This window comes from Vespa crabro, chromosome 1, assembly GCF_910589235.1.
Source record: "Vespa crabro chromosome 1, iyVesCrab1.2, whole genome shotgun sequence".
In the NCBI taxonomy this organism is placed as follows: Eukaryota; Metazoa; Arthropoda; class Insecta; order Hymenoptera; family Vespidae; genus Vespa; species Vespa crabro.
In genome coordinates, this window is record NC_060955.1 from 22,242,049 (window position 1) to 22,255,057 (window position 13,009).

At 27.9% G+C, this 13,009-nt stretch overlaps 2 protein-coding genes across 14 annotated transcripts in view; one reads left to right on the forward strand and one right to left on the reverse strand.

The window, feature by feature from the left end:
- Positions 1 to 357: 357 nt before the first annotated feature.
- LOC124425239 (ATP-dependent (S)-NAD(P)H-hydrate dehydratase) lies at positions 358 to 3,410 on the forward strand. Of its 6 annotated transcripts, none has more exons than XM_046965390.1 (3): positions 358 to 476; positions 843 to 987; positions 1,133 to 3,410. In XM_046965390.1, the coding sequence occupies exon 3, from the start codon at positions 1,165 to 1,167 to the stop codon at positions 2,107 to 2,109; it is 945 nt and encodes a 314-aa protein (XP_046821346.1). In that variant the 5' UTR covers positions 358 to 476; positions 843 to 987; positions 1,133 to 1,164; the 3' UTR covers positions 2,110 to 3,410. The 6 variants fall into 6 exon arrangements, 4 of the variants coding, with proteins under 4 accessions (XP_046821346.1, XP_046821365.1, XP_046821337.1 ...); XM_046965409.1 differs by having other exon boundaries at positions 361 to 476; positions 864 to 987; XR_006942454.1 differs by having other exon boundaries at positions 364 to 987; positions 1,133 to 2,922; positions 3,045 to 3,410.
- The window catches only part of LOC124425222 (bumetanide-sensitive sodium-(potassium)-chloride cotransporter), a 14,892-nt gene continuing 5,120 nt past the window's right edge, over positions 3,238 to 13,009 (reverse strand). For 5 of the 8 annotated variants that reach the window (XM_046965308.1, XM_046965357.1, XM_046965346.1 and 2 more), the window contains exons 2-19: positions 10,119 to 10,259; positions 9,196 to 9,256; positions 8,549 to 8,807; positions 7,931 to 8,184; positions 7,650 to 7,764; positions 6,852 to 7,180; positions 6,504 to 6,735; positions 6,191 to 6,312; positions 5,861 to 6,060; positions 5,623 to 5,770; positions 5,028 to 5,269; positions 4,720 to 4,928; positions 4,480 to 4,594; positions 4,226 to 4,329; positions 4,029 to 4,143; positions 3,788 to 3,936; positions 3,584 to 3,695; positions 3,238 to 3,496 (exon numbers count right to left, since the gene is read on the reverse strand). In XM_046965308.1, coding sequence (XP_046821264.1) covers positions 3,361 to 3,496; positions 3,584 to 3,695; positions 3,788 to 3,936; positions 4,029 to 4,143; positions 4,226 to 4,329; positions 4,480 to 4,594; positions 4,720 to 4,928; positions 5,028 to 5,269; positions 5,623 to 5,770; positions 5,861 to 6,060; positions 6,191 to 6,312; positions 6,504 to 6,735; positions 6,852 to 7,180; positions 7,650 to 7,764; positions 7,931 to 8,184; positions 8,549 to 8,807; positions 9,196 to 9,256; positions 10,119 to 10,259 — 3,043 coding nt within the window. In that variant the 3' untranslated portion in view covers positions 3,238 to 3,360. Of the gene's footprint in view, positions 3,497 to 3,583; positions 3,696 to 3,787; positions 3,954 to 4,028; positions 4,144 to 4,225; positions 4,330 to 4,479; positions 4,595 to 4,719; positions 4,929 to 5,027; positions 5,270 to 5,622; positions 5,771 to 5,860; positions 6,061 to 6,190; positions 6,313 to 6,503; positions 6,736 to 6,851; positions 7,181 to 7,649; positions 7,765 to 7,930; positions 8,185 to 8,548; positions 8,808 to 9,195; positions 9,257 to 10,118; positions 10,260 to 11,379; positions 12,332 to 12,717; positions 12,952 to 13,009 lie in introns of those variants that run through there. The other 3 variants (XM_046965335.1, XM_046965325.1, XR_006942452.1) reach the window with 3 other exon arrangements.

The window sequence follows — 13,009 nt, forward strand, 5'->3', positions numbered from 1 at the left end:
CTTCTTGAGACCAAAGCCATAGCTATTGAGAGTGATTGTCTCATTAAACTGTTGTATACCTGACAAAGTTAAATAAATATATCACAATTATCGTTTGACGTGTAATATTTCTTTTTACATACTGGGTTGTCCACGAAAAATTCACAGTTGACAACCTACTAGTACCATCTATTCTAATCCAAAATAATTCAATCGTTACTCTTGGTAAGAAAGAATTTTAAAACTGACTTATCGACCGATATCATAATGCGTAACGGTGAGATTATTTTTCGCTTATTATTGTAGTTCTTATTTTGTCCATACCTATCGCTGAAGTCACTGACACTTCGAACGAAAATTGATGTCTTCTCGAATATAAGTCGATAAAACAGTTCGATATGTTTTTATGATATCAACAATTTGGTTAATTTCAAGGAATATAATATAAAAGAAGAAAATTTAAGAATTTAAAATTATGAATATTGGAATTTTTCGTGGTAAAAAGTTTTTCATTGTGAAATAAGTATATAAAAAATTAATGTATGTTGTTAGGGTAATCTTTTCTCATAGAAAATTGCGATACGAAATTTGTTCAAAGTGACTCATCGATTTTTGTTTTCCTTGTGTACGAACATTTTCGATAGCAACGGAAAAATGCAAAAGTTCTTACCGATTGTTTTTGGTTTGTACATATATTCACACGAACATCATTGGCAGTCATCAAAAAAAAAAAAAAAAAAAAAAAAAAAAAAATTTTTAGTTCATTTTTTCTTTCTCAATATCACAAGCGATATATAATTATTATATTAATTATTTCTTAAACATCTCACTCCATATCTTTATAGAGTTATTATTAATTACAGTTAAAATGATGGCTTTTACAGAATATTTGGAAAATTTGAATACTGATATTTGAAATTTGAAAAAAAAGAAATAAAAATTTTATTACCACTTCGTGTATAAAAATTATTTGTAGGAAATTGTACATCACATATTAACAACTCGAAGGTAATATTTTAAATATTAAGGATATAACAAACGTTTATTATCAAATAAAGGGCATATTTTCGATAAATTATTTGACATATGATGAATAATACCGATTGATTAACATAAATGAAAAAGTTTTTGTTATCTCGTGTTTTGTCCACAGGAATACGCTTTAATTTCATTGGTATATCAGCCATGTCTACATGGATATCCGCAGACGAACGTATGTTAAAAATAATAAGGAAGATAGTACCAAATTTGACCAATACTAAATATAAAGGTCAAGATGGAAGAATAGGAATATTTGGTGGTAGCTCAGATTATACTGGAGCACCATATTTCACGGCAATGAGTGCTCTTAGAACTGGCGCAGATTTAGTGCATATATTTTGTGTAAAAGATGCTAGTACACCTATTAAATCTTTTAGCCCAGAACCAATTGTACATCCGGTTTTGGATCAATACGATGCTATGAAACATATAAAACCTTGGTTGGATCGTTTGCATATTATTATCATTGGGCCAGGACTTGGAAGAGATGATAAGATTCTTAAAGTCATAGTTGAATTGATTTCTATCTGCCGTGAATTAAAAAAACCATTGATAATAGACGCGGATGGATTATTCTTAATATTTCAAAAACCTGACATAATTAAGGATTATCCAGATCTAATACTTACACCTAATGCTATGGAATTTAGTCGATTAGCTAAGTCTATATTAAAAAAATCGATTCAACCTTCCCCAATGGTTAAGCCTGCGGATGTAAAAGAATTGGCGGATACTCTTGGAAAGAATGTTGTCATTTTACATAAAGGAGCAAAAGATATTATAGCGGATGGACATGAAGGCACTGAAACTATATCATGTGGTATGGCTGGTTCCGGACGACGATGCGGTGGTCAAGGAGATCTTTTAGTTGGATCCGTAGCTGTTTTTTGGTGGTGGGCCATTTGTGGTGTAACTTGTGATTCCACTATATCACCTTCGGTATTAGCATGTTACGCAGGATCAAGATTAATTAGAGAATGTAATTCAGCTGCGTATAAAATTAAACAAAGAGCCACTTTGACAAGTGATATGTTGGAACAAATACAAAATGTTTTTGCTAGAATTTTTGAAACTCATGGCAACAAGTGAGCTATAAGTTTGAATCGTAAACTCATTTATAAAATAATAATTGATAATATATTTCTTTTATAGGGGGTTATCTGTGTGTGCGTGTGTGTGCGTGTGTGTATATATATGTATATTTACAGGCAATTTTTTTATAATTGCAAATATATTTCTTAGTATAAACAATTATTTAATGAATTTTTTTTTTAAATATATTTCTTAACAAGAAAAGAGTATACATGTATATATGTAATATCCCATCAAAATTTTCTTAATATTCGTTTTAGAACTTCGTCATTCAATGGGAGAAATCGATTATTGCAAAATGTTGATAATTAAAAACATTGGATCATGTTTAAATGAAATTTTTAGAATACACGAGATATAGTATACTAAAAAATATTAATAAATATAATGTTATTTTATGACAAATTAGATTATATGCATGCATTCAGCATTGTTAATATCTTAGATATGGAAAAGTTATAAATAATAAGACTGTCAATAAAATATTTTGTACATTTTATACTCTAAGAGTATTTAAGGAACGAAATAAGATCAGTACATTGGTAATTAAATTTTTAAAGAGAAATCTACTTATATTTTCATAATAATGATAATATTAATAATAATAAAAATATTTCTTTTTCTTTTTCTTGTTTATACAAAACTTTTAGATTTTGCATGATCATACAAGAACTATAGAAATTTAATGGTCACTCGTACATAAATATTAAGAAGAGAAAAATTTGTCATACAACAACATTTATGTGATTTATCACAAAAAGTACATATCTAATATCATTTTTAAGAATGATGCTGTAGATTTCAGCCATGGTAAGCCAATTAATTAAGTACAAATATATTGCATGGTACTGCAAATTTTTTATCTGCTACTTATAACCGATATTGTAATCGATTACTTTTCTATTATAATTAATAATTTCATTATTTAACAGATATTTTAAAAAATGTACATTGATCTCCTTCCAAAAGTTCACTCTCTTTTGTGCGTAAGATTAATAATAATAATAATAATAATAATAATAATAATAATAATAATAATAATGAGTACGTATGATATATAAAAAGGAGAAAAGGTAAAAAGAGATGTGCAACTTGCACATCGTTAAAAGAGAGATTTGGCATTAATATCTTAAAAAATACTGCCTATTTATGTCAAGTATGATGTCCGCTAAAATTTCTTTTTCGAACATCATTCAATTTAAGCCATTAATAATACTAATATCAATAACCTAATTTATCATTTATAGACTACGAATAAAATGTCAGTACCGAAATATGATTTCCCCTTATTAAAAGAGTTGGTGGCATGTCACGAGTTAATGCTTCTAACCATGCCATGTATAAGGGTGCTGACACTGCACCTTTTCTTGGCATTGGTAATGACCTGTAAATTATATTAAATTTAATTAATTATTATCCTCTTTTAGACAATATCACCATCGGACTAAAACTATCATGAATAATTACGTACATTACTACTAATGTGGATTGACTTGAATTCTCCAAAAGTAATTCTCGAAGTCTCAATTGTCGATTAGTTTTGTCTCGTAATGTTTGTAATTCAAGATCAGTGACGCAGCAATCTAGAAAAAAAAATTTCATTGATTATTTCGATAGATAATCATTTTATTTATGATTATATATATATATATATATATATGATAAATGATCAAACCTGAATTATCGGTAGGATCATTTCTTTGAAAATCAGATATAAGTTTATCAAAGAAATTTTTTGTATCCTGTCGAGGAGCAATACTGATATCATCTACCATTTTTAAACTCGTATATTTGATTCGAAATTTAGCCATGATTTCAGCCATTCTGTAGATAAAACAAATCTTTGAATCGAAAATATAAAAGAGACGGATTAGTATGAATATTGAAAAAAAAAAAAAAGAAAAAAAAAATCTTACTCCTTCTCTTGTGCCTCAATCTCTTGTTTGTGATTAGCCAAAGCAAAGATTCTCATCTTACAATGTTCCCAATTAGAACGTGTACTGATAATATATGGCAAAAGAATTGTCAAACCTAATGAAATGAAATAGAATTGCATAGAGTATAAAGAATGATCTTTCATAATTTGATAATGAATATTTATTTCTTGGATTACCTCCATCATCGTAAAGCCACCATACGTCAATTACTCCTTTCTTATGTTTTTTTTGGAAAATTGTCATGTGTTCTGGCAACACTGGCATTCCATTTCGTTTTTCACTAAAACATAAAGAAATCATGCTGTATAATATCACATGTGTATGCGCTCGCGTGCTCGTGTACTGTTTGTGTATACTTTCTTTTTTTTTTCTTTTTTTTTTTTTTCCTGAAAATATTTGAAATTCACGATAACAAATATTTGAAACTTACGAAAGTAACTTATCAGTAGCTTGCTTTTTCTTCTGTTTAATATGGTCACGCGCATTCCAATGAGTAGGAGATTCTTTAATTATATTTGGTCCCTCCACTATAGTAAATTGTGTTCCTACTCATAGATACAATGAAAATACGATGTTGCAATGTTTAATATTTTTCAAATTTTTGATAATTATATTGTTCCATGTAATATTTAAATATAATACATATCAAGATAAGATCTAAATTACATACCTATAGTTGGTACACTTTGTACTCTTGGTATTTGACTACTCATTGAGAGATCGCTATCAGCGTGCATCAAGGTGGTACCAGTTAAGTCGTAACTACTTTGTGCTAAAGTACCATGTTCTTCGTCTACCACAGTAGAACCTATTTCGGAACAATCCAAACCATCTTCGATACGTAGGATTGCAACAGCCAATTTGTGATCGAAAGCATTGCTAAAATGATAAAAGAAATAATGAAATTGTTAAGGGAAAAAAAAAAATTTATCGAATAGAAATATTATAATGATAATGAGATTATTTTTTTTTTATTACTGAAGAACGTTGAAATATTCTTGAAGATCTTTATGATTACAAGTCGACCAATGAGTTTTGTAACCCATTAAGACAACGTTTGGAGCTAACTTTCCTACTCCTGTTGCTTGCATCAATGCTGATGCACCTCTTTCCAAATTTAAATCTTCTACAACGTGATAAAATGATTTGATTCTGTGTCTATGCAACCAGGCATATCCATTCCTTAAACGTACAGATCTTAATCGATACGACAAACGTGTCTGTAAAAGCATAAAAAGTGTAAAACTGATCATTATATTTTTCTAAAAGATTTACATTTTTTAAATTCAAATTTATATCTATGATTTATTTTTAATGAATATATTAATATATTTTTAAAACATTTTAATTTCGATCATTATTATTAAAAATTAATTAAACGATTATCTATTAAAAGTTAAATAAAAAAATATAACATGATATTTTTTACACTATCATTTAACAAGCAAAACTTGATAGAACATATCGAAATAAATTATTTGCAATCAATGAATTAATCGATCATGATTTATCTCACAAACGTTATTAATCATTCGATACGTAACTGTTATACATCATACGACAAAATACTTACTTGACATATTTCCCCAGATATTAACAAGGAATTATTTTTCGTGATAAGATTTGCCAAATATAAAAGAGCCGGTCTCGTACCAGGATGTCCAGTAAGAGCCAAGATTTGCGGAGCATAATTTTTCACATGTTCATCGATAGAATTCAATCTACAAATATGTAATTCAAATATATACAAAATATTTATTCGAGTAATTTGAAATAAAAAAATATTTGTAATCGGGAGATAAAAAATTTACCTATAGACGATAGATAACGCAGTTTTATAAGTTTGAGCTTGAGTACTGCTACCCCAGTTAACATCAGGCTTACGATATACAACAATCAGGTATAATGCGAAGATAATAACGAATGTTATTAACGAAGTTACCCAATCGATGAAATACATAATGCTTACGCAAACGATGAAGCCAAATAGAGATAACCAGGTGTTGTAATACTGTAGATAACGATTAATCATTAATTAGGATTAATCAAGTATTTTATTTTTCAATAAGAATTTTCAATTGTGTTGAATTTTTCTTCTTCTGTTTTTTTTATTTTTTTTTTTTTTTATTAAACAAACGTACCCTGAAGGTAGGTCGCCATCCAAGTGGTCGAATAAGCGCGGCGTGAAATGCACAGAAATTAATGAGAGCATAGGATGCTAGATAAAAGTTTGATATTAACGGTGCTACTGCATTGAGATTGGCTAAAAGTCAAAATGATTTGTTAAGTTATTATATAGCTAGTAATATATATTTCTATCCTTTTATAATACATAGATAATATTCTATAAGTAATAATATATATATATATATATATATATATATAATATATGAATATTATACATAGCTAAATAATAGTATTACATGACAAATATTATATCAAGCGATCGCTTACCTATCATAAGGAATACAAACGCAACAAGAAACGTAAGTCCATATCCTCTGTATGGTTCGCCAGATTTACCATATCCTTTACTAAAATATATCAATCCAGGATATATTCTATCTTGACCTAACGCTTGGATTAATCTTGGTACTGATAATAGATTTGTTAATGCAGTTGAAAGTGTTGCAGCAAAACAGCCAGCATATATGAGTGGTCCCCAAAGTGACATTAGTTGCATGACCTACACAGATAATAATTGATGAACAATGTTATAAATCATTATATATATATATATATTTTTTTTTTTTGTAAATTGCTAAAAAGAAATCGAAGGATATTTTTTCTTTAATGACTTACCGAATAACTATTATGAAGTCCATATAAACAATTACTTTGAGAAATACACTGAACGGTACCATTTACTCCAATGATACCATTGGCATCTCTCAATGCTGCTCCACCAGCAAAATACACAAAAGTGACATAACTTATCATAGATATTAAAAGTGCTAAAAGTGTTCCAATAGGTATACTATTTCCTGGATTTTTCAAATCTCCCGAAATATTTGCACCAGCCTGTATGCCAGTTACCGAAGGGAAAAAAATTGCGAAAACCGAAAAGAATGTTTGATTGGTGTTTTCAGAAAATCGATAATCCGAGCCCCAATTCTCCTTAAATACCTCCCCTGAAAAATTAAAGAGAAAAGAAAAATTTTATACGTTGCACGACGACAGAAATAAATCAATCGTATATACGAAGGATGGATCAAAAGTTTTTAGATAAAGCAAAGTGATTTTAAAAATCAATTGATCTTTTTCATGACTTTTTAAGCGAATTAGTTAGGCTTGTTGTAGTTTTACAATCTAAAAAAAAAAAAAAAAAAAAAAAAAAAAAAAGAAAAAACTAATTAATCCAAGTCTCGAAGAAGAACAATTGATTTTTAAAATCATCTAGGAACTCTAGCTCAGCCTTAAAAACTTTTAGATAACCTTGTATATATATGTATATATATACATACATACATACATACATACATATATATACATATGTACAGACTGTATTACATATGTACAATATATGTAATACACATAATATATGTAAATATAATTAATGAAATGAAATAAATGAAAATATATAAATGATATAATATTCACAGGAAAAGCCAATGAATCCGTGAGAGATTTGTTCTTGATTTTTCGGGCCAACGATAGTACCAATTAAAAAGTCAAAAATAGCTGCTACGATGACTGCGATAAGGAAGTTCTGGGCCTAATAAATATATAAAAAAGAAAAAATATGTAAAAATATATCGTCAAATTGAATTAGATTACACATAAAAAAAAAAAAAGAAGAATAATAATTAAATTATCAATTTCAAAACGAAGATAAACGAACCAAAGAACGAACGAACGAATGAACAAACGAAAGAACTTACCTTTGATTCCCATTCCATACCAATAGCACAAATCAATATCATCACTATAAGAGCAATAGTACCAATAATTCTAACATCCTGTATTCCATTATCTATTATTTTAAGATCATGTTCCTTGAGTAGATCATTCATGGAATCACAGAAACCAATTGTGTTCATGGATGCCGCAACTGCATTCGCAAATGCAAAAACTATTCCAACAGATGCACCAAACTCAGGTCCAAGTGATCGAGAGATGATGAAGTATATACCACCTGCAAAATTATTATTTTGATATAATGAGATAACTGAGAACGGAAAGAGTGAGAAAGAGAGAGAAATGAAAATTTATTTTCTCTAAATAAACTAAAAAGGATTAGAAAATAATATTATATATTATATATATAAATTTCAACGATAAAATTTATTAAAAAAATTGCTATACCTGTTAAATTAGAAAAAAATTAAAAAAATTAAAAAATTAAAAAATACATAAATAGTATCCTAAATTGAATAATCAAATTTGATAAGTAATGTTACAAATTGCTTATATTAAATATATACGTATAATGGCACTCCTATTTATAAAAAAAGAAAAAAGGAAAGAAATAACAATAGCAATTGTGTAAACCAACACACCTCCCTTTACTTCCCCATTAGTACTAATTGCACTTAGGCTTAATGTCGTGATGACACACACCGCTGCCGATATTCCTATAATGATAGTACTCTGTAATATACCAGCTTGTGCTACGACCCATGAGAGCCTTAGAAAAAGCATAACCCCCCATATATTTAAAAGACATGGTATTAAAACTCCTTGGATCCATCCTAATTTTATTCCACCGGTATAAATTTGCGAGCCAGTTCCAATTTGTCCTGTCTCGACGTTTGGATCCTGAAAAATATATTATAAGTTTAACAAAGGTATTTATAGATTTAATATTACGATTATATTTATCGGGGATAAAGAGTATAAGGGTTGATATTAAATCCTTAAAGGCTGTAACATTTATTGTATGATTGTATTATCTACACAGTGGAGAACCTTTCGTCAGAGTTGTTAAGAGGTTTAACATTGTCTCTTGGCATTTAATAGTAACAAAACAATCTTACCTATCCTGATCAATTCTTTATTGCTACATAAACTCAATATATCTATTCTACTTCAATATACCTACCCTATCCTATCCTATTCCATTATTCTCTTTATAGGGGTCTGGTAAATCAATAGAAATATCACTAAAGTCGAATGATCGTTGGATAGCAAATGATAGTGTTCATACCTTTATCAAATTTCCTTCGTGTAAGGTACTTAAAGATGGCCTCTTCGCACGACGACTTAATCTGTAAAATGTATATTAATTGTATGACGATAGATCCTCATACGTTATATGATTTTTTATATATCCATTACGTAAGTCATTATAATAATTATTTAATTGTGAGTTCTCTTTTGTTCTTCGTCTTTTTTCTTTCTTTTCTTTCTGTAGTATCTTGTTAAAATCAGTATTCCTATTATTATTATCTTATTGTTGGAATAATTACAAGATATACAAGATATTACTAATTAATATAATCGTGTTATTTACTCGATTTAATAAATTTTTTATCCGTTCGGAATAACCTTAATTTTTCTTTCTTTTTTCTCTGTATTCATGTTAATTCTATTTTTTATTAATCAAAGCATTCGATATTTATGAATTATTATCGATTTGATTAAGTCAAAAAAATTCGATAAAGCTAAAAGAGAGATAGATATTAACGAATATTTTCAATTAAGCACGGTCGATTAAAATAATAGATAAATTTTTATTTCACGTAATAAATCGTATATCATCGTACGTGTAAATTATTTAAATTTTATTCAAATGATATAAATTATTAATTAGCTTCGCCTCATAATAATTTTATCTATTATTTCCTTTTTTACGGATATCGTTCTGAATAATTTCGTATATCATGAACACTTCATTATCTTCATAATAATTATATCAAGTATTTTTTAGATAAATTTAATTCGTATTAATAAAAATATAATTTTATTCTTTAATAATTTATATTATTAATAATTCTTATGAAAATCATTTTTAATAATTTTAATCATCGTTATTTTTATAATAAGTATTATATTATTAATTTGGATGAGAATAATCGTTTAATAATTTTTAAAATTATAACTTTTGCGGATTGTAGTTTATGTAGATACCTGTAATGGTCCATACGTGGAACAACATCCCAGAGGCCGCTCACGTTCAACGTCATCGGAGATCTTTTATTATTTTCATTCCCTCCTGTCGTATCATCCTTGGCATTTTTATTTTGGAGTCGGCTCTCCATTTCGTTCTTTCTAAAGGAAAATGAAAAAAAAAATATGATCACGAAGAAGAAAAAAAAATTGATCATTTTTGATTCACTCGCAAATTCTTTGAGAGATCAAAATTTCGAAAATGGCCGCCATTTTCTCTCTCTCTCTCTCTCTCTCTTTGTACCTCTATTTTCTTTTATAAATAATTTTTATTTTAATAATAATATAAATAATAATAAAAAATAAATATATGCACACATAATTTGTTTTAAAATTATCATATTCGTAAATTAGGCGTTTTAGTCATTATTTCTTTTTTTTTTGTTTTTTTTTTTTTAATGACTAAGCGACGCTAATAGCGTTTGATAACTAACGAGGAAGACATGTTTATTTCTTTTTTGCTTTTTCACTCCGTTTTTTTTCCATTTGTTTTCCTCCATTTTTCTTCTTCTTAATCTCTTTATTTATTATTTATTTATTTATTTTAACGTAATAATACATTCAGAAATCATATTGGTATCGACGAGAAACATAATTGATATAAAAAAAATGTATAAATAATAAAGTATAATCGGATGAATTTTTTATTTCTTTTTTTTTTTTTTTTTAAATGACCTGTTATAAACGACAGCTGATAACGGATGAGGGAGTATTTTTTTTCTCTTATTACAAAATCATTTGCGTTATTTATATTATTGTTTGTTTTTTTTTCCTTTCGAACACGATTATGCATTCGATATTAACGTGAATAATTTAGAAAATACTGACTGACCAATTGACAAGAGAAAGATTCATACGAGATAGGTCTCGGTCCCCATAAGACAAAGTTCCTACCACGATTATATAAATTTATATTATATAATAAATTTCATTTATTATATCTTTTTCATTTATATATATGTATATATATATATATGCATAAAAAATTTTTGTTTCTATATTTGTGACATAGCAGATGTCGTCAATAGATCATTAATTTCGTCGTAAATCAAATTTGCCTAATGTATTTCTCACTTAATCATTTGCCATTATCAATCGAATATACATTGTAAACAATCGATTTATTTCGATTGAAGGGCCCCAAAAATTTTCTAAAGTTTTATATCATTTCTTGAAGGTTAAATATGATTTCTAATATGTACCATAGTAATCGCAAACGTACCATAGAAAAATAACATAAGCCAAAGCAATTGAAAGGCGTGATATTATTTCTAAGCCAACAGTGAGACCTTTCCCTTTATGAGATCACATTCGAAGACAAGTCGTGAAACGAAGTCATTGGTATCAAATGATATCTTTTTAATTAATCGAATTGATGATTTACATGAGTTTAATAGAATGGTATGTGCATATATGTCTATTCGTTTGTAATTCGTCCGTGACTCTCACTCTCTTATATATATATGGTTTCTTTTTTTTTTTTACTGATCGTCGACGAATTCATATCTTTTAAAAGCCAATTGACATAATCTTCTTCATTGTTATCATTGAAAAAAATTCTTTTATAAATTTACATACGTACACGCACAGACATATACACACATACAATTCTTTTTATCGATAATTTCTCGACAAAACGTTTCTTTCATTCGAATATATTTCAATTCATCATTTATTTCGAAATTTCGAGAGCCCATCGCACACTTATTCCCTTCCATATATCTTCCTCTACCTAAAAAAGAGCTAATCGAAAAACCTTTTTGTTATCATTCGAGAAGAATGAATTCGATATCAATGAACACAGTTTTTATTTTCTCGCTATAGATCTTATCTCGCATGAAGATCATTGCGAGAAACGATTAAATCGCCTACTTAGATCGTTATCGCATTGATATTATTTCAAAAATTGTTAGTAATATACGTAGAATGCATTTGGAGTGCAGGTGAATGCAAAAAGATCTTTTTCAAAAAATATAAAAAAAGTCATTTTCCTCCTTCTTCTCCCTCTTTGAAAAGAAAAAGAAAAAAAAAATAGAACCGATGTTTCACTAAGCACACGTCCATACATATTAACGACTCTAAAATTGTACTGGCCGATAGCAACATTTGAAAATCTAAGAATAGATTTTCGCCGATCGTACTTTTTCACATACATAAAAAAAGAAGAAAAAACACGAATAATATATTTACTTAAAAAAAAAAAAAAAAAAAATAAATAAAGAATATTTCCCAAAAACTGGAAAAGTTTCAAATTTCTCAAAAAAACAAAAAAAAGAAAGAAAAGACAATCAATTACAAGGTCTCGTTTATCGTTCTGTCAATTAATAAAAACAAACAAACGGTTTCATTGATTTTGCCGACACCTAATGAAATATTTTATATTTAAATAAAAATAAAATGAAATAAAAAATCTATATACATACATATATACATATATGGGGTCTATGTATATATGTATATATATATATTTATGTATATATATATATTTATATATAAATGATAAGAGGAGTTTCACTCGAAGATGACGCTCGACTATGATGATAGTAGTTTTAACACTAACACAGGTCCTTTCTAGGAACACAGTATAACGACGCACAGTAGCAACGCATCAATAATCAACATCAAGTAAAAGCGCACTAAAACGGGAAATGTGTATATGAAATAGGACATGATTATTTCTAAATTTCAGTATATATATCATATGTATGTGTGTGTCTGTGTGTGTGTGTGTGTGTGTGTGTGTCAAAATAGAAAGAAAGATAGAAGTAAGTGTATGATTCAAGTAATATATGTCGAACTAAACAGCTTAATATAGTAAAAGATAAAAGATGAACATAATAATGCACACGCGT

Excerpts from the sequence above, each read along its gene's own strand:
- LOC124425239 (XM_046965390.1), top strand. The coding sequence starts at position 1,165 with ATGTCTACATGGATATCCGCAGACGAACGTATGTTAAAAATAATAAGG.